At 40.6% G+C, this 27,711-nt stretch overlaps 1 protein-coding gene across 4 annotated transcripts in view; it reads left to right on the forward strand.

Annotated features, from left to right (window-relative positions):
• Positions 1–14,384, forward strand: part of LOC124790019 (arfGAP with SH3 domain, ANK repeat and PH domain-containing protein) — a 679,824-nt gene extending 665,440 nt beyond the window's left edge. For all 4 annotated transcript variants that reach the window (XM_047257590.1, XM_047257597.1, XM_047257583.1 and 1 more), the window contains one exon: positions 11,971–14,384. In XM_047257590.1, coding sequence (XP_047113546.1) covers positions 11,971–12,079 — 109 coding nt within the window. In that variant the 3' untranslated portion in view covers positions 12,080–14,384. The remainder of the gene's footprint in view (positions 1–11,970) is intronic.
• Positions 14,385–27,711: the final 13,327 nt, after the last annotated feature.

The raw sequence follows: 27,711 nt of genomic DNA on the forward strand, positions 1-27,711 counted from the left end.
ATATTGCCCCATCTTATGTGAAAACAGTGGTTTCCACACAGTTGTGCTCTTCCAAAGTGGGAATCATATGCTATACAGGGAGGTCTCGATAATATGCAGGCATCAAGGTACACCTGAGAGGCCCTCTTGATGTATTCTCTTCAAAAATGAATAGACCAAAGATAAAGGTGCTTGAGAATCCACACCACACAGTCACATACTGTGAATGCAATGGCTCTTCATGCATGACACACAGTACAACAGTATCCCAAATCCAGCAATTCTGTGTATTCACTGCACCCTGTAGCATAAAATGTGCCTTGTCATTCCAACGGAGATTGCCTGGCCACATGTCATCAACTTTGATCTGTGCCAGAAACCCAAGGCCAAATTCAGAGTGTTGCTGCACAGATCCTGAGGTTCCAGCTGCTGCACCATCTGGATCTTGTATGGATACCAGTGTAAAGTAGACTGCAAAACTTTCTGTGCTGTTGCCATGGGATGGAAAATGCTCATGTCACTGCTCGAGCACTAGCACCACATGCTGCATGTTCAGTTACAGCAACAGCAACCTCATCAATAACTTCCTCTGGGGTAGGACACCTTCCTCTTCCAGGCACCACACCAAGCTCACCTGCGTTTTCAAATTTCATTATTATCTTTTTTAAACTATTTAATGATGTCAAGCCTCTCCTCAGACTTTTCAGTCAGTGGTATTCTTCAGTGCAGCACAGCAGTTGCTGCCATTATCATAAAACAGTTTCAATAACAGCGCAAGGTCTCTCTTCTTGATCGCCATTCTGTTCACTCACGTTATGGCTTGTCAAGTGACAGTGTGCATGTCATACTGTCTTCCAAGCAGTGTACAGCACCAGATTTGCACTTGGTGTACACAATTGGAACTAATTTGTTTTCTATCTTAAATTTTTTTCTCATTAATGCATAAGGAGATTTACCAAGTTTTGCTGCCAGACAATAATTACAGCCCACAGTGGACCTGTGTGAGTATCTGCACTGTAATTATAACCACTTGGTAGTTATGAAAAGTTTACAAATTCATAGCTGTACATCAAACATATTTTTTAATGTAATCATCGTCATTCTCAATGCCCTTTGTGAACCATGGAATGAGCTTTCTGGTACCTTTCTCAAACAAGTCTCCTGTGCCACTTTGATCTATTATCAGACTGCACTGTCGACCTCATTGTCAGTCATCATCATCATCATCATCAGTTATCTGCTATATTAACAGGTTCTTTGCCTCTCCATTTTCTGCGATCCATTGCTTCCTTCTTAAATCTGCTGTATGTTGTACCGTCCATCATGTCATCCAGTATCTGGAATCTCTTCCTTCATCGCTTCCTTTTCTCTTCTACATAACCTTCTAAAACTGTTTTGATCAGTCCGTCATTCATTCTTAATATATGCCCAATCCAATTTCTTTTTCTTCTCTTTATTACATCTAGTAACTGCCTTTTCTCTCCCACTCTTCTCAATACCTCTTCATTTTTTACTCTGTCCATCCAACTTATTCTTTCCATCCTCCGCCACGTCCATATCTCAAAAGCCTCCAGCCTTTCTCTGTCTTTCTTTCTCATAGTCCATGTTTCAGCATCATACAGAAGAACGCTCCACACAAGACATTTTATGAGTCTCTTCCTGAGTTCTCTGTCCAGACCGCTGCAGAAAATTCTCCTTTTCTTATAAAACGCCTGTTTTGCCATTGCTATCCTTGTTTTAATTTCTGTCAATAGAAAACCTTTTCCCACAAACAGGAAAATTCAGAGAGATGAAAATCTGAAGGTGCCAGATCAGGGCTGTGATTGTCCCAGTGGAATGAATCCAAGAGTTGCTCTGTAGCACTGGTTATGTACAGATGTGCATTGTCATGCAACCATCACACTTTGTTTATTAGCACTACTAGTCTTTTGTCCTTTATTGCCCACTGTAGCTGTTTTAGGGTTTCAAAATAGTGCACAGCATTGATTGCTTCAGTGAGGAGAATCCTGTTTGGTTCCAAAACACACATGTCATGATTTTTCAGGCCAAAACAACAGTTTTGATTTTTTTTGCTAATATTGAGAAGGTCACCAATGCAGTGACTGTATTTTTATCAAAGAGCTGTAGTGGGACATCCACACTTTGCTATCAGCCACAACAGAGTCAAGTCACATCCCAGTTCAAACTGCATGGAAAATTCTCATGAAGATGCAATGCTGTTGACTTTGTGCAAATCTGTGAACTGTTTTGGTGCCCACCTTACACACAATTTTTGAAATCTAAGTCTTACAGTAATGACTGCATGCAGAAGAGATCTGGAGGTATCCAGAAACATTGTGTTCATCTCATCCAAAGTCAGTCAGTGGTCACCATAAATCATTTCTCAAATCTTGCTCAACGTCACATCAGTCATGATTGAGGATGGGCACTCTTTTGCTCATTATATCATTCTGCCAGCTTTACATTCATGACACCAGTCATACATATTAGCACGATTCATCACACCATCCCCATAAACAGTTTTGATTCTATAAAAATCTGGAGCAGCACTTTCTTTCTCCCTCCTCCACCCACCCACCCCTACCCCCGAGGGAAACCATCTTACACTCCTCATCACACAGCTAGCAGGATTTAGAATACACACACTCATTTCAACTCTGCATTAGAAAAAGAGTTTCCAGCCAACTGAGCCAATGAACACACATTATACTTTAAACACCTTTTGCTTGAATTTTGTGCCCTGCCAACTTCATGAGAAGGAAAAAAAATTGTAGAGCAGGGGCTCTGTACTCTTGTTTTCTGGACATGCCACTTATTATTGACATATCACAAGGATATAGATCAGGTTTTATTTATAGGTGGTCTGGGCAGTAAACATTTTTTACATTAAACAAATTTTATTCAGTAAATTACATTAAGAATGCCGTCTCCTTTCTGAATACGCCAGGCTTTACTAACTTTTAAAATAGTTACTATCCAATCACAAGCTGCTTGTATTAGAGCTATCATTTCAAACTATGTGAAGAAAGGATGCTATGTTCACTCCTCAGACAGTTCATTTCCCACAGTGTATAATATAGTTTTTCAGATCTGCATCACAGTGTTGAAATGAAACATGCAAACTGCACAGAACAATCACGATGTTGTCTCAGAAATAGCTGCAGCATTATATGCATGGACAAGAGAATCACACTTTACCAAAGCTTCTCTGCCACAGTTTCATGCACCAAACTCTATGAAATTTGGGGAAAATGTTGTGAAAGTTCCGTAATCAATAAACGATGATTTTCAAGAATTTTATCATTGATTTTCATCACCAGTTCATCAGTCACAAGGCTAGGCCTGCCACTGTGGTCTTCATCATAAACATTGGTATGGCCTTGTTTGAAAAACAGGCACCATGCATCACTTGTCTTTCATTCATCATTCTTTTTTCCTATGCATCACAGAGGTCACAATAAATTTCAGTTGTTTTGCAGTTTTCTGTCAACAGAAAACTAACAACAGAATGCATCTCATAAGTGGCGGGATTTTCTGTTGCAGTGCACATTTTATCACATTACAGAAAGCAAAGTAGCAGAAACGCAGACGTCACAGTACCACCAATGGACGTGTACTGAGCAAAGGAACATTGTGGCACCAAGATGGCAGCTATAGCCCAGCCCACCACTGTGATAGTCCAAAATGCCCTTTATTTTTTGGATAGCCCTCGTATTTTGGCAAAATTCTAGTCACAGTACTTACGAAATTCATGTTTCAGTGCCAACTGATCAGCCAAAACATTTGACTACCTGCGTAATAGTGTGCTAGAATGCAGTACTACAGTGATTATAAATGGCATGGATTGAACCAGTCCTTGATACGTTTCGGGATGTCTGCACAAAGATGACACAGTTTCCGTAGACTGCAGGCCAGAAGGTTGTGGGTGCAAGATGCTCCTGAAACTACTGTAGTGTGATGTGGACAGTTATCTTACTGGAAGATGCCATCACCACTGGGGTGACATCAAGCATGAAGGGATACTCTGTCATCAGATCTTCCACAGATTGCCACTTCTCCTGCTTTGCAGAGTGGGCAAGCCTCTGACCTCCACATACCGTGACTAGGTGTGGGTGTCCAACACCTTAACACCTACTCGTGGCTTCGTAATCTTTCAGCCACTTTCCGTGGATGCTCACAAACAGCCGACCAACTTCACCATTTCTGTGGTGGTTGTTGCTAGGTACCACACCATCTCTGTGAAAGCTGCTCCTGTCAGTGGGTTTCCCTGTCTGTGGCCCATATCAGCACCAGAATGTGTCTCCATCCATCTCCATTCCACTCATATAATTTCCTTATTGCATCACATGCTTGCTGTACCACCAGGTTGCATTCAATCTCTCAGAGGAGAGTGGTCAAATTTTTTGGCTCATCAGTGAATATACAAGCTTAAGTGACCTCTGTAAATTTCTCCTCAAATTTGAAAATATCACTGCAGAATTGCTGTGTGTTTTGACTTTTAGAAAATTCTTGAGTGATTTTCTCATTTATTGCTATTTGTAACAGACACTTTAGTTCCAGCAATACCAAATTTTTTTGTTTTTATCAGAAAAATGTTTCCAAAATTACTGTGCAACAAAAATAAAGTGTCACAAGGCTTAAGGAAGCCTCCTGCCTTCCAAATGGTAGCAAACAAACTGAACTTCATCTACTTCTCCTATACTAAATAGGCTCTTACCTTTATTTTATCTCTGCTAAAAGCATTGACCTCTTCTGAATTGTAAAAGGTGACCTTTTACACCCAAATTACTATTTAAGCTGTCAAACATATGCCTATTTTAACAGTATTGAGAAATGATGAGTGATCAGTATTAGCCTTCATTAAATTTTAATGCTCACTCTGTCCACAGTTTTCAGTTTTATCCCACCTCCATCTTTGTGCTTTACCCAAAATCTTACTTCGTTAGATAAACTGCCCTCTGCAATTTAACTGCACACATGTCAATTTTGATTTTATGTTACTCTTTTTTGTTCTGCCTCATCATTTTTGTACATGCTGTGTAGGTTTGTGCTTAAAACTGTAAAATAAATACATTTTGAATATTACTGGAGGCTAATCTTCTTTGTTTTCTTACAAATCATGGAAGGAGCTAAGTAGATGCATACTCTCCTGCATGATAAGTAATTAATGTATAGATAATTTCCTTATTTATCTTTTGTGTTACATGTAATAATATTATGAAAAGGGTAGTTGCTATTCACCGCGTAGCAGAGATGCTGAGTCGTAGAAAGATACACCAAAGAACTGTCAGAAAGTTTGCTTTCGATTAACAAGATCTTTGTCAGAAATAGACAAAAACACACACACACACACACACACACACACACACACACACACACACAGTCTCTGGCTGCAGGAGCCAGACTGCGAGGAGCAGCGCATTTTGGGAGAGGCAACCGGGTGGCAGTAAGGAGGAGACTGGGACAGAGAGGGGGAGGGATAGCAGGTTAGGGGTGGGAGGCTGGTAAAGTGCTGCTGGGAGCATGCAGGGATGAGGTGGAGACTAGGGCTGCTATATGCAGTCAGAAAATTAGACAGAGTGTAGAGAGGGGGAGTAGCAGAAAAGGAGAGAAGTATAAAGACTGGGTGCATTGGTGGAATAGAAGGCTATGTAGTGCTGGAATTGGAACAGGGAAGGGGCTTGATGGGTAAGGACAATGACTAACAGAGGTTGAGACCAGATAGTTCCAGGAACATAGGATATATTGCAGGGAGAGTTCACACCTGCGCGAATCAGAAAAGCTGGTGTTGGTGCAGAGGGCTCAGGATGTGAAGCAGTCATTGAACTGAAGCATGTCATGTCGGGTAGCGTACTCAGCAATGGGGTGGTCCAGTTGTTTCTTGGCCACAGTTTGTCAGTGGCCATTCGTGTGGACAGACAGCTTTTTAGTTGTCATGTCTATGTAAAATGCAGCATAGTGATTACAGCTTAGCTTGTAGATCACGACTGGTTTCACAAGTAGCCCTGACTTTAAGGGGTTGTTGATGTTTGTGACCAGATTGGAGTAGGTGGTGATGAGAGGCTGTGTGGGACAGGCCTTGCATCTAGGTCTGTTATGGGAATATGAGCCATGAGGCAAGGAGTTGGGGGCAGGGTCTGTGTAGGAATGGATTAAATGTTTCATAGGTTCAGTGGTTGGCGGAATACCCATGTGGGATGGTTGGGATAGATAGTGGGTAGGACATTTCTCATTTCAGAACATGACGAGATCAGGGATGTTAGTGTAAAGGGAGGTTGCATCAGTAGTGACGAGCAGGGCACTATGTGGTAAAGGAAAAGGAACTGTGGAGATTTGGTGGAGGGAATGGTCAATATCTTTTATATAGGAGAGTAGGTTTTGGGTAATAGGCTGATGGTGTTAGTCTACGAGAGCAGAGATTCTCTCAGAGAGGGCACAGTAATCAGCCACAAGAGGGCGTCCTTGGTGGTTGGGTTTATGGAATTTAGGAATCATGTAGAAGGTAGGAGTGTGGGGAGTGTTAGGGGCGAGAAGGGAGATGGAATCCAGTGAGAGGTTCTGGGATTGGATTAAGGATTTGAGGAGAGACTGGAGATCCTGGTGGATTTCTGAAATGCTTTCACTGTGGCAGGGTTTGTAGGTGGATGAATCTGACAGCTGGGCAGATTCCTTCTGCCAGGTAATCTTTGCGGTTCAAAACAACAGTGGTGGAGCCTTTGTCAGCAGGTAGGACTATAAGGTCAGGATCAGTTTTAAGGGAGTGGATCATGGATATTCTGCAGATGTAAGGTTAGTTTGCTTGTTGAGGGATTTGGGGAATGATGGTGAGGCAAGGTTTGAATTTAAGAAATTCTGGAAAGTTAAAAGGGGGTGATTTGGGGGCAATGGGGGTGGATCACAGTTGGATGGAGGATTGAACTGAGCCAGGCAGGGTCTTTGGTTGAGTCTGATTGGTAGGGTTTGTGATGCAAAATTGTTTCCACTGTAGGGACCAGGAGAAGGAGAGAAGGTCTTTAACAAGTCCAGCATTATTTAATTTAGGAGTGGGGCAAAATGTGAGGCCTTTGGAAGGGGCTGATATTTCTGCATGGCTAAGGCTTTTGAAGGGAAGTTTCATGGCTGTGTTATGGGTCTGTTTAAGTTCTGGATTCTGTGCGGTGGTGGGAGGGAGTTTGGAGTATTGGGTAATTGTAGTAGATCCGTGAGACAGGGTTTGTCAGCTATGAGGGAACATGAGGGAGGTTTGGAGGTTGTTTTAGAGATGGTGGACAGTGGTAATCCAAGGCGGGAGTAGGAAGTGAGCAGGTTGCAGAGTTTTTTGATGTGGCATTGAGCACATTACTCTAGTTCCTGGAGGGCAAGAGTTTCAGTGTGTGTTATGGGATCCAGAAATTCGGGATTGCATAGCAGGAGAATTTTATGGATCAGGAGAATTTTATGGATGGAGAGGAGTTCTGGGCCTGATTCCTTTACCACACAATGCTGTACTCATGAATATTGATGCCACCTCCCTTTACTCTAATGTCCCTAATCCCCATGACCTTATTGCTATTGAACACTACCTTTCCCAATGCCCAATGGATTTCAAACCAACCATCTGCTTCCTAGTCACCACGACCAACTAATCCTCACCCACAATTACTTCTCCTTTGAAGGCATTGCCTACAAACAAACCTGGGGTACAGCTATGGTCACCCACATGGCACCGCCCTGTGCCAGCCTATTGATGGGCCATCTAGAGGAATCCTTCCTAAATATCAAGAATCCCAAACCCCTCATCTAGTTCAAATTCATTGATGACATCTTCATGTTTTGTATCGAGGGTGAGGGCACCTTATCCACATTCCTCCAGAGCCACAACACCTTCTCCCCCATTCACTTCACCCAGTCCTACTCAGCCTATCAAGCCACCTTCCTTGATGTTGACCTCTACCTCAAAGGTGGCTATACCAGTAGCTCTGTCCATATCAAATCTACCAACCACCAGCAATGTCTCCACTTCGACAGCTGTCACCCATTCCATACCAAGACGTTCCTTCCATACAGCCTAGCCACCCATGGCCATTGCATCTGTAGTGACAAACAGTCCCTCTCGAAATATACTGAGGGTCTCTCTGAGGACTTCACAGATCGTAATTACAATCTCAAACTTGTACAAAAACAGATCTCCCATCCTTATCTTTTCAGCCACCCAACATCTCCCAAAGTACCAGCATCTGCTCACAAAGGAGCATTCGCCTCGTGACTCAGTACCACCCAGGACTGGAAAATCTGAATTACATTCTCTGCCAGGGTTTTGACTACCTCTCGTCATGTCCTGAAATGAGAAATGTCTAACCCGCTATCCTATCCACCTGTCCCACAGTGGTATTCTGTCACCCACCGAACCTACACAGTATCCTCATCCATCCTTACACAGCCCATGCTCCCAACTTCTAGCCTCACAGCTCATCCCTGTAATAGAACTAGATGCAAAACCTTTCCCATACATCCTCCCATCACCACCTACTCCAGTCTGGTCACAAGCATCACCCATCCCAACAAAGGCAGGGCTACCTGTGAAACCAGTTATGTGATCTACAAGCTAAGCTGCCCCATTGTGCTGCATTTTATGTAGGTATGACAACCAACAAGCTGTATGTCTGCATGGTTGTCTGAGAAACTATGGGCAAGAAACAACTGGGTTACCCTGCTGCTCAGTATGCACCAACACTAGCTTTTCTGATTCGCAGAGGTGGGAACTCTCAATGTAATATATCCTATGTTCCCATAACCCTCTGGCCTCAACCTCTATTAGTCATTGTCCTTACCCATCTAGCCCCTTCCCTGTTCCAATTCCAGCACTACACAGCCTTCTATTACACCAATGCACCCAGTCTTTATACTTCTCTCCTTTCCTGCTACTCCCCCTCTCCGCACTCTGTCTAATTTTCTGACCGCATCTAGCAGCCCTAGCCTCCACCTCATCCCTGCATGCTCCCAGCAGCACTTTACCACCCCAATCCCTACCCTGCTATCCCTCCCCCTCCCCCTCCCCACCCCAGCCTCCTCCTTAGCCCGACCCGGCTTGCCTCTCCCATAATGCACTGCTTCTCACAGTCCGGCTCCTGCTGCCAGAGACTATGGTCATGTGTGTGTGTGGGGGGGATGTCTGTTTTTGACAAAGGCCTTGTTAGCCGAAAGCTTTTGTTGTGCCTTTCTGTGACTCAGCATCTCCGCTATATGGTGGGTAGCAACTACCTATCGTTTTCTGGCATTGTTACATTCCATCTTGGATTTTCCATTGTTTGATTTTCTGTTATATGACTATATATCCTAGTATCCATTTGATTTTGTGTGTTATATTAATCACCTATATTAAGGGGACTGTGTGTTATAAACAGTATATTTAAAAAATAATTATTTTGTTCCCCATTGAAAAAATTTCTAAAGTCTTTTATTTGTCATTTGTGGTCCAGGGTGGTGTGTCATCTCAGTGTATACATGAGTAATTAATCATCTAAGAAATGTGAAGACTAGCTTTTCATTTCTAAACTCAGCAGTAATCTTGTTGCTAGATCTTTTTCACATGTTGGTCATTAATGTGTATTTATTGTGTGCTTTACATATTTTCATTGGTTGTTAATGCATATATGTGCCTGTAGTTTAGAATTACCATGTCTAGTATTCAAAGATTTGGCTTTCTGTATTTTGCTGCGTAATTGAAACCTGAATAGGAGTATTAAATGTTGTGAACTGTTCTCATATTCAATTTATTGTGCAGAGCTATAACATTTTTGGAAAAGTTAATATAAGCAATTATTTATATAATCTAAGATTGCATTAGAACAAAGTACAATTTAAAGAGAGTTAATTATATAGTTTTGTCGTTAAAACAGTTTAAATGGAAGAACATCACATCATCTGCATGGGAGCTCAACAGGGTTCACTCCTGTGCTGTACTATTGCTGTAAATCAATGATTTTCCATTGTGTTTGTCTCAGGAGACAGAATTGGTCCATGCTGATAAACAAGCAGCAAATTATGTTTTATTATGAAAGTGATTCACTGGTTTTCCAGAAAACTCATAACAGAAGGTTTAATTTTTAAAGAAACATACCTCACTCAGTTTTTTACGATCAGAAATACATCAAATCCACTTAATATGTGATAAGAAGATTGCAATGACACCACAAAGATGAAAATGGAAACAAGAAAACACATGTACAGTGTTTGACATGTTAATACATTTATATTCAGCTGCTTTATCGATAACAATAACAGTCAACTTTACGAACACAGAAAATATTTTGCATATTTTCATTGATTGATGCCACATGGAATATTATTTTGGGATAATCCTAACATACATGTGAAGGATTAATTGTAGATAAGAAAGATAGTAAGAGTTAAATGTGTTTTTTCACACATACATTCTACTTATAAGCATCTGTTTCAAAGGAATAATCACAAATGCACTCATAGAAAGGTAATGATCTGTACTGCTCTTTAGTGAATATAGTTACAGCACAGGGGAGAGGTATGTGTGTGTGTGTGTGTGTGTGTGTATGTGTGTGTGTGAGGGGAGTGGGAGTTGGCATGGTGGTGGGAGACGGGGGGGGGGGGGGGGCGGCATGATGGGGTGGGGCATGTGTGCAACTTTTGTGTAATTGATATCTCTCACCTCATAGCATTTATTGTGAATATGACCCATATCAAGTAATTAACATTGTTAATAATGACAGATCCCTACTTACATCATAACTATTTTTAACTTTCTTTCTCTCCCTGTTTGCTTTAAGAATGCTATTCACTCTCATTACACATTAGTTGTTCATAATTATCTGGCCATGTTAATAAGTGCTGATACACACACATGCACACTACAGAGAATGCATGAAAATGGAAGGCCACAATAAATTTGCATTTTAATAAAATAATAGAAGAATATGGTGTGTCCATCAAATTTCTCAACTCCCAGGTGCTCTGCAAACAGGTTGAAATGTTTACATGTAAAATTAAGTAATCCACTGATAAAACTTCTGAACATGAATCATTAATATGATTAGTACTGTTTCCACCGTGGCTCCCAAATATAATGACTAATCATAGGCAATGTAGTAAAGTCAACATGGTTATGTGGTTTGCATCAACAAATACATGTGGCAGAAGGGACTGTCCACGAGCATAAAGATAATTACATTAATAAATTACAATGCAAGTTCTGTAAAATTATCCACCATCATAATAAAAGTAACATGGGAAACAACTTTACTCACATAAAACCAAATTATTTTGTAGGCATAAAGTGTAGCCTCTCATATATCAGTCATAGATTCCCCAAGGAGGTCAATAATGACAATATTATTACTGAAGAAAATACCCAAAGACCTATTTGAAATAATGTAAGAAACTTTGAATGCTCTTAAATACAAGGTGACACAGAAAACAAAGGAAGTCACGTAAAGAATCTAACACCATGCATCAACTCTCTTTTACTTATTGACAGAGAGAGAGAGAGAGAGAGAGAGAGAGAGAGAGAGAGAGAGAGAGAGAGAGGGAGAGAGGGGGGGGGGGGAGAGTGAGTGAGAGAGAGAGAGAGAGAGAGAGAGAGAGAGAGAGAGAGAGAGAGAGAGAGTGAAGAAATAGTACTGTCCTGACTAGCAAGAATCAAGAATGCGGTGAGGCAGCTCAGCTTTGTTAACAGGATCAATGCAACATTCATTTTATGCAGAAATGTAGCAAAACAAAACAAAAAATAGGAAGCATATATGCAGCTTCATGTTGTAGTGGATGACTGCAGAATTGTGGCAAATAATGTTCTTATATTCTTGCATGTGTGAATTAGCAATTTTGTTTTAGGACTTTTTGGTTCATGTTGTCTAATACATTTTGAAACATTATTCTTAGTTTTAGTATTCTGAGTGCAATTAATGTAAAAACCTGAATGTGTGTTTGAATAGAATGTGCTTGCCACTGTGTTTTAACTAATACTAATCCTGTCGCACACAGCCAACAACGTCCACAGCCATCCCTGCACCGGCGCCCCGCCGTTGCCGTGCGCTCTACGACTGTGAGGCCGATAACGATGATGAACTTTCCTTCAAGGAAGGAGAGGTGATAATTGTAACCAATACACAGACAGATGATGAGAACTGGATGGAGGGTGAAGTGGAAGGGCAGCCATCACGAAAGGGGATGTTCCCTGTCAGTTTTGTTTACATGTTATCAGATTGAGTCTGTTGAGCAACTGTGCAACATGTCATACTGCATTTTTGAGAAAGCTCTATTTTTATTGTGGTCAGTAAGGCTCAAATATAGCTTTTGTGAGGAACTAAATTTATGCAGGGCTACAGTTTATTGGCCTCTTCACTTCTCACTTTAATACTCCAAATTCACTGTGCACTGACATCCTTATCGTTGATGCCCTTTTATGCTATTTGTGGTGGCTGTGATGTACAACTTGCCCACAGAAGCAGAGTGGCATTTAAAATTTGTTGTAACAGCTATACCCTTGTTCCAAATGTCATTTTTGTCCAGTGCCATAAGAATAGTGGATAATTTGCACAGTTGATGTCTGTGTTGCTGTTGACTAGTCATGAGGGTGCAAGACTTTAAAGTGCTTTGTAGAATATGTGTATACTCCACAGGTTACAAAGATGTACTCAGAAACACACAAAGAGAAAATGAGATAGTCAAATATGTAATATTTTATTAATGTAATAGTAAATTTTGGATAGCGAAGTAGATATTCAGAGTAATATATTGAGTATTGTTGTAAGCTGTTGCCATTGTTGGGACATCTTCAGAGATCTAATCCCTAACATTTCCGATCACACTGGGGTACCAGAGCTGTTTGCAGTAATTTCTTTGCAATAAAATTAATTATTGGCAATGTTATTTTCCTGTTGTGCAGTAAAATAATGTAGACAATCATTTAATTGAGTGGTTAAAGATAATGGAGCTTGCTGGCAAACACGTAAAACTCAAATTTCTCAGCTTGATTGGTGTGACTGTGTAGGACAGCTGTAGCTCTTCACCCCAGCCTTGCAAGTCTTATAAAGAATGTGATAATATTTTGAATGTTGTTAGTGTAAATCCCATAACATAAAAAAATGTTGAGTTCCTTTTTATTTTTGTTACTTTCATTTTATAAGAAAAGTCATAAGCACTCAATGCTATATATAATTATTTTTGGATATAGATATACAATAATGCTGTCATTTAGTAATAAGTAAATTACCACAAGCTCTTTTTGAAGTACCAGTAGGTCTGACCTTTAGTCATTTGCTGTATTGATAAAGTGCTCACAGTTAAATTGCCTTGGTAGTATTTTACAAATGCTACTTTGTAAGAAGGGCCTACATTATTTGTCCTCAATTACACTGTAAAATCTTTTGTGCCCTATGGGCGACCTGAGAGAAATTGGCTACCAGACATTCTGATGTCATTCAGCTAGGGGCGACTAAGTTTTTGAGTGCTTATTGTATCTTGAAATATAATCATCATTTCAGTTGAAACAATGAAATATACATTTGCTGTATACTACAAGTAGATCACACAGGAAACCAAAAGAAAAAAAAAAAGCTGTCACATAACCTACCCTCATTGCTGCTTCCAACAGCCCCTTCCTGCTTACCTTCCTTCATACCCCTCCCCCTCCCCCCCCTCCCCCCCCCTCTCACAGTAATATACCTTATTTTCTCTGCCTGTTGCATTGAATTATTAAAACAATTGAAAGGCTCGACAATATTTTGATCTTCTACACACCCTTCTCCCCCCTCCCTTACGCCCACCCCCCGCCCCACACACACAGATAAATGAAGGATTAAAACTGATTTTGCAGTTTCTTGAATGGGCAAGTAGTGGCCTTCATGTGATGCTATATTGGCATTGTAGCACTAGAAGATTAATGAGTTATCTTGTTTTTCTTTTAAAAGATCAAAAATAATGTTACTTTCTCAAAACCAAAGATTTTGTTTTTTATCTGCATACAATTATATAAATGTTACTGTACATTTTCTGTATAATATTAAATCTAATGTGTGTAAATATTGTCTAAAGGAGTAGTCCTAAGCCATATTTTTATTGTAAATAAGTAATACATATAAGATAAATATATTTATAGTTATATTGCATATTGTGCAATATGTGATTAATTTATCAATGAGCTGTAGTTACAAATTGCAGGCTGTTAGGATGCAGCACGTTAAAAATGTAAAACTTTATTTATTCCTACAATACTCACTGCTCCACATTGCTTGGTGGAGAGAGATTCTGGTGAAGTAAGACAAGTTTTGAATCGTCTAATAAAAGAAAAAGCTTTCATTAAATAGAGCACAAACTATTTTAAGTTGGCAGAAAAATGAATTTATAAATGACAAATGTAATATGGAGTCAAAAAATAAAATATTTGATACAGTGTGGCAGAGTGTTTAAATATTAGTGTAACGCTGTTTCACTAGTTCCATATCTTTTAAACTCTTCAGCACAGTTACAAACTTCTTCATTAATTGCATGCTCTATTCTGTTTCATGTTCTGTACATTCAATCTCCCAATACCCGTATCTAACACCACTACTCAGGGTGCCCATCCCTGAGGGCAAGGGGGGCTCATGCCTGCCCCCGCCCTCACCATCAGCTCTCAAGGAAAGGAAAAAATATGGCACAGTCAGGTGTTTTTCTTTCAAGAAAATGATGTAAAAGTCAGTACTATGCAGGTCTTTAATGAGATCGGAACTGAACTTTTTTATGGCTAGTTAATAGTCGCCATAAACTATTATGTGGGTGTCCTTGTCACGTTTAACACACATTGAGAATAATTCGCCTATGGTAGCACCAGCAACACTGTATAGAGTCTTGACCTAATAAAACACTCTGCATTCAAGAGTGCTGGTATAACAGGCAGAATATTCTGCCTGATAGCCCATAAATGAAATTGTCTATATTTACATACAGTTGTTGGAGAGACTACAACATTTAAGTGTTTCTAACCTTAGAACAGCTGAATCAGGACACACACACACACACACACACACACACACACACACACACACACACACAGAGAGAGAGAGAGAGAGAGAGAGAGAGAGAGAGAGAGAGAGAGAGATTTACAAACAGACTAGGTATATGTGAAGTTACACCCAACATCCACTGCTCCAAGGCACTGCACTGGTGCCAGGAGAGGAATCAAAATTGCCACTCTGTACACTTTTCTTGTGGCTATTCCTAGCCAAAATAAAATGTTGGACAAAAGTTACAGATATGTTGATGTAATTTTGCTAATTACATGAGATGGTGCAGTGAGTTCTAGAAGGCAGAGGGAGGTTAAGAAAAGGAAGAAGAGACTGCCACAATACATTTCATAGTGTACTTCAGTAAGGATATCACAGTTGTTTATGAATCTATTGTGAGAAGTAACAGAGTTTGTTCCGATATCATCAAAAGAAAGGTTTTGACTTCTGTAGTGGTATACTGCCAAATCACCCCACTGTAAGAGCTTAAACTGTTCCAGAATGGTTGCTTTAAAATCCATGAGACACTTCCTGTGTGTTTTGGTTTGAACATTTACTGTCTGCAACACAATACATACTCCCAGTAGGCCTAAAATTCTTTCTGGCAGAAGCAATTTGTTTGACTGGCCATTCAGTATGTGATAAAAATTCTTTGTGTGTGTCAGGTGAGGTAGAGCAAGAGAAGCAGTGTTTTGTCAACAATCTGAAATTCACATAGCATGCATGTCTTGAGTTACTTGTGATTGTTTAGCATGCATTATGGAAGCATTTGCATTTTAACTCAGAGATTTACAATGGCACAACTACTAAATTTTGACAATAAGGTAGTCCATGGGGAGCACTGCAATGTAAACTTGCTCGAATGAAGACAAGTAATTACATGGAAACTCAATGTTCAATGTTGATTCAACTTACCACTTACAAGAAAAAATGAATACTTGCCACTGTCAGATTTCAGGCTGTGAAAATTTGTGACAATTTTTAGAAAACACATGCAACTCTCCAAAACGTAATGCTTTTTGTGCATTACTATAATTAGAATCTACTGCCATTTCTTTTATTATGAGTTACTGAATCCCTTTTTTTCCATCTGTATATGCTTAATCCTCCCATGAACCATGGACGTTGCCGTTGGTGGGGAGGCTTGCGTGCCTCAGCGATACAGATGGCCGTACCGTAGGTGCAACCACAACGGAGGGGTATCTGTTGAGAGGCCAGACAAATATATGGTTCCTGAAGAGGGGCATCAGCCTTTTCAGTAGTTGCAGGGGCAACAGTCTGGATGATTGACTGATCTGGCCTTGTAACATTAACCAAAACGGCCTTGCTGTGCTGGTACTGTGAACGGCTGAAAGCAAGGGGAAACTACAGCCGTAATTTTTCCCGAGGACATGCAGCTTTACTGTATGATTAAATGATGGTGGTGTCCTCTTGGGTAAAATATTCCGGTGGTAAAATAGTCCCCCATTCGGATCTCTGGGCTGGGACTACTCAAGAGGACGTCGTTATCAGGAGAAAGAAAACTGGCATTCTACGGATCGGAGCGTGGAATGTCAGATCCCTTAATCGGGCAGGTAGGTTAGAAAATTTAAAAAGGGAAATGGATAGGTTAAAGTTAGATATAGTGGGAATTAGTGAAGTTCGGTGGCAGGAGGAACAAGACTTTTGGTCAGGTGATTACAGGGTTATAAATACAAAATCAAATAAGGGTAACGCAGGAGTAGGTTTAATAATGAATAAAAAAATGGGAGTGCGGGTTAGCTACTACAAACAGCATAGTGAACGCATTATTGTGGCCAAGATAGACACAAAGCCCATGCCTACTACAGTAGTACAAGTTTATATGCCAACTAGCTCTGCAGATGATGAAGAAATTGATGAAATGTATGACGAGATAAAAGAAATTATTCAGGTAGTGAAGGGAGACGAAAATTTAATAGTCATGGGTGACTGGAATTCGTCAGTAGGAAAAGGGGGAGAAGGAAACATAGTAGGTGAATATGGATTGGGGGAAGAAATGAAAGAGGAAGCCGCCTTGTAGAATTTTGCACAGAGCATAACTTAATCATAGCTAACACTTGGTTCAAGAATCATGAAAGAAGGTTGTATACCTGGAAGAATCCTGGAGATACTAAAAGGTATCAGATAGATTATATAATGGTAAGACAGAGATTTAGGAACCAGGTTTTAAATTGTGAGACATTTCCAGGGGCAGATGTGGATTCTGACCACAATCTATTGGTTATGAACTGCAGATTGAAACTGAAGAAACTGCAAAAAGGTGGGAATTTAAGGAGATGGGACTTGGATAAACTGAAAGAACCAGAGGTTGTAGAGAGTTTCAGGGAGAGCATAAGGGAACAATTGACAGGAATGGGGGAAATAAATACAGTAGAAGAAGAGTGGGTAGCTCTGAGGGATGAAGTAGTGAAGGCAGCAGAGGATCAAGTAGGTAAAAAGACGAGGGCTAATAGAAATCCTTGGGTAACAGAAGAAATATTGAATTTAATTGATGAAAGGAGAAAATACAAAAATGCAGTAAACGAAGCAGGCGAAAAGGAATACAAACGTCTCAAAAATGAGATTGACAGGAAGTGCAAAATGGCTAAGCAGGGATGGCTAGAGTACAAATGTAAGGATGTAGAGGCTTGTCTCACTAGGGGTAAGATAGATACTGCCTACAGGAAAATTAAAGAGGCCTTTGGAGAGAAGAGAACCACTTGTATGAATATCAAGAGCTCAGATGGCAACCCAGTTCTAAGCAAAGAAAGGAAGGCAGAAAGGTGGAAGGAGTATATAGAGGGTTTATACAAGGGCGATGTACTTGAGGACAATATTATGGAAATGGAAGAGGATGTAGATGAAGATGAAATGGGAGATAAGATACTGCGTGAAGAGTTTGACAGAGCACTGAAAGACCTGAGTCGAAACAAGGCCCCGGGAGTAGACAACATTCCATTAGAACTACTGATGGCCTTGGGAGAGCCAGTCATGACAAAACTCTACCATCTGGTGAGCAAGGTGTATGAGACAGGCGAAATACTCACAGACTTCAAGAAGAATATAATAATTCCAATCCCAAAGAAAGCAGGTGTTGACAGATGTGAAAATTACAGAACTATCAGTTTAATAAGTCACAGCTGCAAAATACTAATGCGAATTCTTTACAGACGAATGGAAAAACTGGTAGAAGTGGACCTCGGGGAGGATCAGTTTGGATTCCGTAGAAATGTTGGAACACGTGAGGCAATACTAACCTTATGACTTATCTTAGAAGAAAGATTAAGAAAAGGCAAACCTACGTTTCTAGCATTTGTAGACTTAGAGAAAGCTTTTGACAACATTAACTGGAGTACTCTCTTTCAAATTCTGAAGGTGGCAGGGGTAAAATACAGGGAGCGAAAGGCTATTTACAATTTGTACAGAAACCAGATGGCAGTTATGAGTCGAGGGGCATGAAAGGGAAGCAGTGGTTGGGAAAGGAGTGAGACAGGGTTGTAGCCTCTCCCCGATGTTATTCAATCTGTATATTGAGCAAGCAGTAAAGGAAACAAAAGAAAAATTTGGAGTAGGTATTAAAATTCATGGAGAAGAAGTAAAAACTTTGAGGTTTGCCGATGACATTGTAATTCTGTCAGAGACAGCAAAGGACTTGGAAGAGCAGTTGAACGGAATGGACAGTGTCTTGAAAGGAGGATATAAGATGAACATCAACAAAAGCAAAACGAGGATAATGGAATGTAGTCAAATTAAATCGGGTGATGCTGAGGGGATTAGATTAGGAAATGAGACACTTAAAGTAGTAAAGGAGTTTTGCTATTTAGGGAGTAAAATAACTGATGATGGTCGAAGTAGAGAGGATATAAAATGTAGACTGGCAATGGCAAGGAAATCGTTTCTGAAGAAGAGAAATTTGTTAACATCGAGTATAGATTTAAGTGTCAGGAAGTCGTTTCTGAAAGTATTTGTATGGAGTGTAGCCATGTGTGGAAGTGAAACATGGACGATAACCAGTTTGGACAAGAAGAGAATAGAAGCTTTCGAAATGTGGTGCTACAGAAAAATGCTGAAGATAAGGTGGGTAGATCACGTAACTAATGAGGAGGTATTGAATAGGATTGGGGAGAAGAGAAGTTTGTGGCACAACTTGACTAGAAGAAGGGATCGGTTGGTAGGACATGTTTTGAGGCATCAAGGGATCACAAATTTAGCATTGGAGGGCAGCGTGGAGGGTAAAAATCGTAGAGGGAGACCAAGAGATCAATACACTAAGCAGATTCAGAAGGATGTAGGTTGCAGTAGGTACTGGGAGATGAAGAAGCTTGCACAGGATAGAGTAGCATGGAGAGCTGCATCAAACCAGTCTCAGGACTCAAGACCACAACAACAACAACATATGCTTAATGATTTTTTCCAAGCCCAACACCCAAGATTCATTTACCAGGGCCACCCCTTAACTACTGTTAAATCCACTGCACACAGTTCTTAATTCAGTATCTGAATTCTTTGAGTAGCAATCTGGCACATCTGTGGGTTAGAATACCTTCATTTGCCGGAATACTTTTTACCTTCACAGACTAATGAGCCTGGTGCAGCTTCTAATACTCTTCTGCTTGCTGCACTACCCTTAAAAAACTGTGGTACCCTCAGTGAGTGATTCTCATCTCAATGAATAAGTTAAGCTGGGCCTGTTATGTGACCACTCTTTCAAGACCTAATGTTTCACAAGTCTTTATTTTTATGGATTTTCTCCAGTTGGCTATATTTGCTGACCTTGGATCAAGGACCTAAAGGTCCTACACACAAGTGAAAAGCTGTGCAATGATTGCCAGCATTGCTGGTATGTGATATGGCTCCTTTTGCTGGTCACCAGCCCTCTCCGCATCAGAGGTCAGGACATTTGTGACAGCAGCCATGTCATGTAGCAGCTCTGCTGGAATCATTGCACAGCTTTTTATGTTGGCATGACAACCAAACAGCTGACCACAAGGATGAGTGGCCACTGCCAATTTCTGACCAAGATCCAAGTGGACCACCCTGTGGCACAACATGCAGCTCAATGTAACATGCTTGATTTCAATGGGTGCTTCGCAGTGCTGAACATCTGGCTCCTCCCCTTGACACCAGCTTTTCTGAACTGTGCAGATCAGAGGCAAGTGTGAGTTCTGTGTGTGTGTGTGTGTGTGTGTGAGTGTTTTGTGTGTTTTCCTTTCTTTTTTCAAGAAGGCTTTGTCTGAAAGCTCAATGTGTAACAGGCTTTTCATTGAAACACTCTTACAAGCAGTGGTGTAAATAATTGACCTTCAGTGAGGGGAGGAGGAATGGCATTTGTTTTGACCATAAAGCTCATTAAGGAGAAGTCAACAGTAGTGTGATGGTTAGCATTACATACTCTTTCTTGTTTAATGTTAACAAAAATGCTACAGCATGTAGCAGTCAGCACTGTATAGAGTGGACAAGATTCCACCACTGCTATTTTTCTAAATGAGCAATGGCTTGTATTCCAGCTAGTGCTTTGGAATGCACTACATTCTTCATTGTGTATTTCCTGCAGTTGGTGTTGACAACAGTAGGCTCTCTCTTATCATTCCCTTAAGTTTTCTGTTTGTTTCTGATGGATACTGTGTAACAGAATAGGTAAACTGCTAATGGAAAGTGACTCGGACATTACAATTGTATACATTACTTATCTGTTTGATATAGTTTATTTCCTCTTCATCTAAGCTGCAGTTGCATTAATATAAAACATATTTCTGATTGTTGTTATATGGGCTGCTCTTAAACATTTGCGTTAAGTTAAAACCACAATGTCTAGAAAGACATTATATTTAAATGGTGCTCAAAAGAGAAAACTGAAAGCCTACTGTGATGAAGAAGTTAAAAAACAAGGAAGATAGATACAATCTTCCAGCAATCAGTCACATGCCCAGAATAGGTATATAATAAAATTAGGAACACAAGTTGACAAATGCCAACAGCTAAAAATGTGAGTTTTCCGACTGCTATAGAGATTTGCACCAGCTGTACTACTAAGAGGCGGATCACACCTCAAAGAACTCATCTACTGAATTAAGAACTATACACAACAGCTTTGATGATAGTTAAGTGGTGGTGCTGATAAATGAGGCCTGGGTGTTGAGCTTGACAAAAATCATTAAGGATATACAGCAGGGAAAAACAGATTCACTAATTATTGAATTAAAATCTTGGCCCAAGTGAATCAAAGCTTATTACAATCATCCTCGATATGCACATGTCAAATGTAACATAAAATGAATCTCAGTTGGGCTCACAACAAAAGCACATTTAATTAGGACACACAAATAAGATAGAACAAGCATCAACTTTGCAAAGTTCTCAGAAAATAATTGGGAATTTCAGAAATAATTAATATTGTAACAACTTAATTGTGGGTTACATGGTCTCTGGTGGCTACACAGCAATTGTAAGATCATGCTGAATGGAGAATGGAAAGCAAACATGCAATTACTCCTGCTTGCTTGGTAATGGATGAGCCCAGATGAATTTAACTGAGTGATAAAAAATGTCTAACTTCACTCTTCACCATCCATCTGATGTCACCAGATACTCTCACCACAATAGGTATGCAGAAACACAACCTGGTTTAATGGTACTGATGGCAGACAACTCACAGGCTGCCTCTCAGAGCAGAACTTCCAGTCACTGCTATAGCCTGTTGCTGAAGCCTCCAAATCTCGAGTCTCAACTCTGAACAAGTGTACTCTTCGAAATTTTAGCACCGAGTTCTCTCCTTGCACTCCTAGCCCTCAGTAAGTCTCCATCACATCTCCTGTCCTTGGTCTGAGCAGAGTCCCTGCCACAAAACACAATCCTCCAATGAAAAAAGGTGCACTAAATTCTGGCCAGTGGAGTAATTGGTAAGCCGTTGCTTGTTATCCCATCAAAACTCTTGTGTGAAAAGTTTTTCAATCAGCTGGCTTCCCACCAATGCTGTTTCTAGAACATTCGATCTAGCTATCCTTTGTCATCAATCTCTCTCCTTTTTTTATTTATTTATTTATTTATTTATTTATTTATTTTTTTTTAGTCCACAAATCCCTTGTTTTCCTGTGTATGATATTTCCGGAAAATCAGCTCCTAGTCTCCCACAACTGAGTAAGTTTTAAGAGGGCTCAATAAGAACATCTCCCACCTTATGGAGGAAGAAATTCTCACACTGATATGGCTGGCATCAGGTTGATGCAGTTTGCTTTCTCCAGGAGACTGAAAACACAATAAACACTGCTGAATAGCATCATTTGCATCGGAGCAGCAGGAGATGGGAATCTGTTCGAACTGTTTTCCATTCCACCTGCCTTCCGAGAAGTCACTGGGCTGAGTACAATGTCCTGTGCAAAGCTTGCTTCAATTGACCCAGGTCCTGGTTGTAAAATGGCCATTTACTTGATATGGGCAACTCGCTCCACTGTTCACTATTCTCACATTTTTAGCTGGGCCCCTGTTGCATGCATTGTCTGTCTACAGCTCACGGGGAAAAATTTGCAGGTCCACCATAACGGTACTCAGGAGAACAGTGCTGGTCAGCCCCAGCTGCTCTGAGGCATTGCCCTCGTCCTGTCAGCACAACTCTCATGAGGGAACCTCCCCATTGCACCCCCCACAGAATTAGTCATAAGTTGGCACAGTGCATAGGCCTTGAAAAACTGAACACAGATCAATCGAGAAAACAGGAAGAAGTTGTGTGAAACTATGAAAAAAATAAGCAAAATATACAAACTGAGTAGTCAATGCGCAAGATATGTAACATCTAGGATACTCTGACTCCAGGAGTGCTGTGGTCCCGTGGTTAGTGTGAGCAGCTGCGGAACGAGAGGTCCTTGGTTCAAATCTTCCCTCGAGTGAAAAGTTTACTTTTTTATTTTCACAAAGTTATGATCTGTCCATTCGTTCATTGACGTCTCTGTTCACCGTAATAAGTTTAGTGTCTGTGTTTTGCGATCGCACCGCAAAACCGTGCAATTAGTAGACGAAAGGACATGCCTCTACAATGGGAACTGAAAACATTTGATCACAAGGTCATAGGTCCACCGATTCCTCCACAGGAAAACGTGTCTGATACATTCTATACGACACTGGTGACGCCATGTGTGTCACATACAGGAATATGTTGTCGACGCGCCTAACTTGTACACTTGGCGAATGGGTAAAAAGATTCTTCTACCTTGCCCGATTTAGGTTTTCTTGTGGATGTGATAATCACTCCCAAAAAAGTGATGAAAACATAAGAGTTTGTCACATAAACTACAACAAATGAATGCAACAGTTTCACAGTTGCACAGTTTTCCCTGTGCTCTGTCAAAACATACGTTTTTAACGTTTTCAAATTTTTCCGTTTAGGTATAGCGTCCCCATACTACGGCGCAGTTACCTCGCATCGGACGGACGGACGGACAGATAATAATTGCCTGAAAATAAAACTTTTCACTCGAGGGAAGACTTGAACCAAGGACCTCCCGTTCCGCAGCTGCTCACGCTCCTGGGCACACAGTTGCCTTGATGTTGCCTATCTTGCACATGGACTACTCAGTTTGTATATTTTGCTTATTTTTTTCATAGTTCCACACAATTTCTTCCTGTTTTCTTGATTGATGTGTGTTCAGTTTTTCAAGGCCTATCCACTGTGCCAACTTATAACTAAATCCGAGGGGGCTGCGATGGGGAGGTTCCCTTGTCAGAAGTCAGCCCCATCCTTTTAAACATATCTCTGCAGTTATCTCAGCCCACAACCCCTCCTGTGGCATTCCACTGACTCTCCAGACCAAGGCTCACAAGTGGCATTTACTATTCTGTTTGCAAAACTTCACAGCAGAATATGGTAGTGGAGATTATAGTATAGAAAAATACAGCTTCACCCTTTCAATCACTCACATCATTACTGCAATTGTGATTAATGAAATTTACAGTATAAAAGTGAAATATGTCAGGCTGGAAACAAACTGATGCCACTCATCGCCCCCACCTCATAATAAAAAATTGGGTAGATCTTACACTAACAGATTGTGGCGTGACACCAACAATCAAATTTTCTCCTCTTGCCTCATTATTATTTTTTGGTTTGTACAGCAGGTAGGTATATCATACCACAAATGGAAGAAAGAGTGGCAAGGACAAGATTAGTTTGACAACATTCAAACATAAAATGCAATTACTCCTACTTACAAAAAACACCAAACTCATTCATCCTCATTGATGGCATGGACATTGAAGACTTATTTAATGCTTTTGACAAAGGCAAAATTTCCTTTTAAAAACCTACCCAGCTCGCAAATCCTATTAACTCCAAAATCGAAAATTTTGCTAGTTTTAATCCCGATTCATTCTCTCAAGTATTTACAATTACATTTGTTACCCACTGACTCACCGGCCAGAGTGGCCGAGCGGTTCTAGGCGCTACAGTCTGGAACCGCGAGACCGCTATGGTCGCAGGTTCGAATCCTGCCTCGGGCATGGATGTGTGTGATGTCTTTAGGTTAGTTAGGTATACGTAGTTCTAAGTTCTAGGGGACTGATGACCTCAGAAGTTGAGTCCCATAGTGCTCAGAGCCATTTGAACCAACCCACTGACTCACTCATATTCATTCATCCTACCAATGGTTCCCATGATTTACTCACTCACTCCACTTATTAATTATTAATCATAAAACACAATATTCACAGCTAATATAATCTATGAGCACTTACTGCTCACAAAAATGTATTTTCATAGTCACCTTTGACCACACACATTCATTCCTTCCTAGAACAAAACAAAATTTAATTTTAATGTAATAATACTTTAGTGACAAGTACACAAACATCAGCCCACCTGGCTAGCCGCACGGTCTATGGTGCTTCTTCTGGAGTGGGAAGGCGTGCCGATCTCCAACACGAATCTGCCAGGTGGATTAGTGTCGAGGTCCGGTTTTCCACCTGCGTCGGTGAATGCAGGCTGGTTCCCCATATTCCTCCACAGTTCCACTCTGTCAGCGATTACTGCATGCTATGCAAACACTGTCTCCACAGTCTGCATACACCAGAATTACTCTACCACGCAAACATTTGGGGCTACACTCATCTGATATGAGACGCTTCTGAGAGTGTCCACTGGGGGCCGAACTGCACAATAACCTCGGGTTCTGTGTGGGGCAGCAGTGGGTGGGGGGAGACCACTGAGGGCTAAGGCCCCTCTGTCATTTCTACGTTTCCAGTTTAATATACAATACACACAAATATCAATGTATATTTAACAAAAATAATTAATAACAAAGCTTATTGCAATAATACATAACTACACAAAATATGCTGATGTAACTCATGAACAGGATTACTTGACAAGGATACTGACGCTAAAAGATTGACAATACATTCAACAATACATGATATCAGAAAAGCTTATGCACAATAATGCACAAAAAATCTAAGTTGCACATAATTTATATCAAGATCATTGAATTTAAATGTGCATAGACACAGCTCACACAACATTATGCAGCGTAAAATAAACGGAAGGTAGTTTCTGAAAGAGAGCAACTTATAACATGTGCAGCACTAGAGGTTCAATAGAAAATATATATACAGAAAAATTTCAAAATAAGTGCTCAGTTTCACATTTGATAGGTCCTTTGCGCACAAATGCACTGAAAAAGAACAGAGAACACAATACACAATGTAACCATCTTCTGCATTTTTATCTAGGCTTGTGGAACATAATCTCAACAAAAAAAAAAAAATAATGTCATGACTAAGTTCTGGCATTCGAGAAATGAAGAACGACACTGCCAACATGAAAAAATAGGAATACGATGTAAATCTGTCTGGGGGAAGGAGTGGGGACATTGTTAACAGCTGGACATTGTTAACAGCTGGTAGTTATATCCAACCATAGGCCTATTCATTGATCAGGCCTCCTTCTCCCATAGGAAGCACATGTCTACACAAGCTGTGCTGCATCTGCATGATGAGGAGTGATGACAAGCAAGTGTCAAGACGAGACAAGATGCAAGCCTCTGCTGTCAACATTGTGTGGCTTATCTGTGTTGTGTCGTTGCTCAGCATAAGAGGTACTACTGGGTGTGGTAGACCAAACAAAGAACTCACACAAAAGGGGAAGCTTCTCAACTGTGTCGACATCAGCGACACGCTACTGTTACCTACAGAGAGCCTGGGAAGGAACTATACATAGAGTAGCACTACCCAAGACAGTGTTGCTATCCACAGGTACTTGTCAGATCTGGATTGTTTGTCACCTGCCACTTGTTCATGGGTGCTAGCTGAAGGAATTCTGAAGAAGGGAAAAAAATGGGAATATAGTTTCTGGCACAATGCTGCTAGGAATGGCAGACTGGCCAAAATCAGCTTCATCTAAAGTAGGGAAAGAATCGGGGAGACCTCTGATCCTTCATTGTTTACCTCACCAACCTGCACAGTGATGCTTTCAAAGTCTGTTCCCTGTTGTTGCAGAAGGCACATGCAAATCAGATTTCATGCTATTGTATCATCTCTTAGCAAACATTTGATAGTGGTCACAACAGGAGTGACACCGCCTACAGGGTGAAAATTATTTACACCGACAAACTCTGGGAGGTAGCTTGCGTCACCAAAACATATTTTTCGTAATGTCATATTTTCCTGTGAGGATTTTTTAAACTGGTATAAGGAATTTTCTCTGGACAAAAATTAATTAAACTGACAAACTCTGGGGAGGTTGCATGGAACACTGAAAACCCTTTTTCGAATGTGTTTTCCTGTGAGGCACTATTTTATGAGGACATCACAACTGACTTACATTAGACAAATAGTAACACAAAAAGCTTGTAATTCTGTATTACCAAGGGACAATGACATAACATGACACAAATACTTCAATTACAGTAGCAGTTCAAAAATGTAACAAATGTTACACTGGCAGGTCATGTCTGCTAACACAGTCCATCACTGTAGAAGCATTCTTAATCTCTCCTGCTGCTGCTGCTGTTGCTACTATTACTACTACTACTACTACTACTACTACTATCCAGGCGACCAGATTCTGTTCTGATTCAACAGGGGTTTTTTTAAACAAAGTTACACATCACAGCAAAGTCCAGTGGGGTCACATCAGGGGATTGAGTGGGCCATGGTTTAGAACCATCTCTGCCATTCCACTTTTCTGGAAACTGTTGGTGCAATAATCAATGCACAGGGTGACTGAAATGTACCAGTGCCTGTCATGCAGGAACCACTGTCATGTAGTGAGTGGCAAATCATCCAGCAATTGTGGCAATGTTCTGGTGAGGAAATTGTAATAATGCCTGTTATTTAATGGCCTAAGTAGGAGATATGGCCCAAGTAAAACCACACGTGATGAGGTGATGAGTGCGAGTTAATGTGGTGGGTGGATTAAACTCACTCAAAACATGTGAACTGTGGATGTTGAAGACCCCATCGCTATGTAGTAAGCACCAACTGTATCAATGTACTCACTCCAGGTCTATTGCTCCATCAGTAAACAAGTACCATTCTGGGTCAAGACATAAAACCAAATGTGAATGTGAAACATCTATTACAACTGAAGAGTGAAATGTGCCCTCTGTCAGTGCAACAGGAACCATTACAACAGCAAATCAGTCATTAAAATATGGAGAGAGGATACGCCCTCTACTGGATTAATTATGCAGTTGCAATGTTAGAGAAAAATATTTGTTTTGGTGTCCCGTGCAACCTCCCTGATGTTGTTGGT

Source organism: Schistocerca piceifrons, chromosome 1 (assembly GCF_021461385.2).
Source record: "Schistocerca piceifrons isolate TAMUIC-IGC-003096 chromosome 1, iqSchPice1.1, whole genome shotgun sequence".
Lineage (NCBI taxonomy): Eukaryota > Metazoa > Arthropoda > Insecta > Orthoptera > Acrididae > Schistocerca > Schistocerca piceifrons.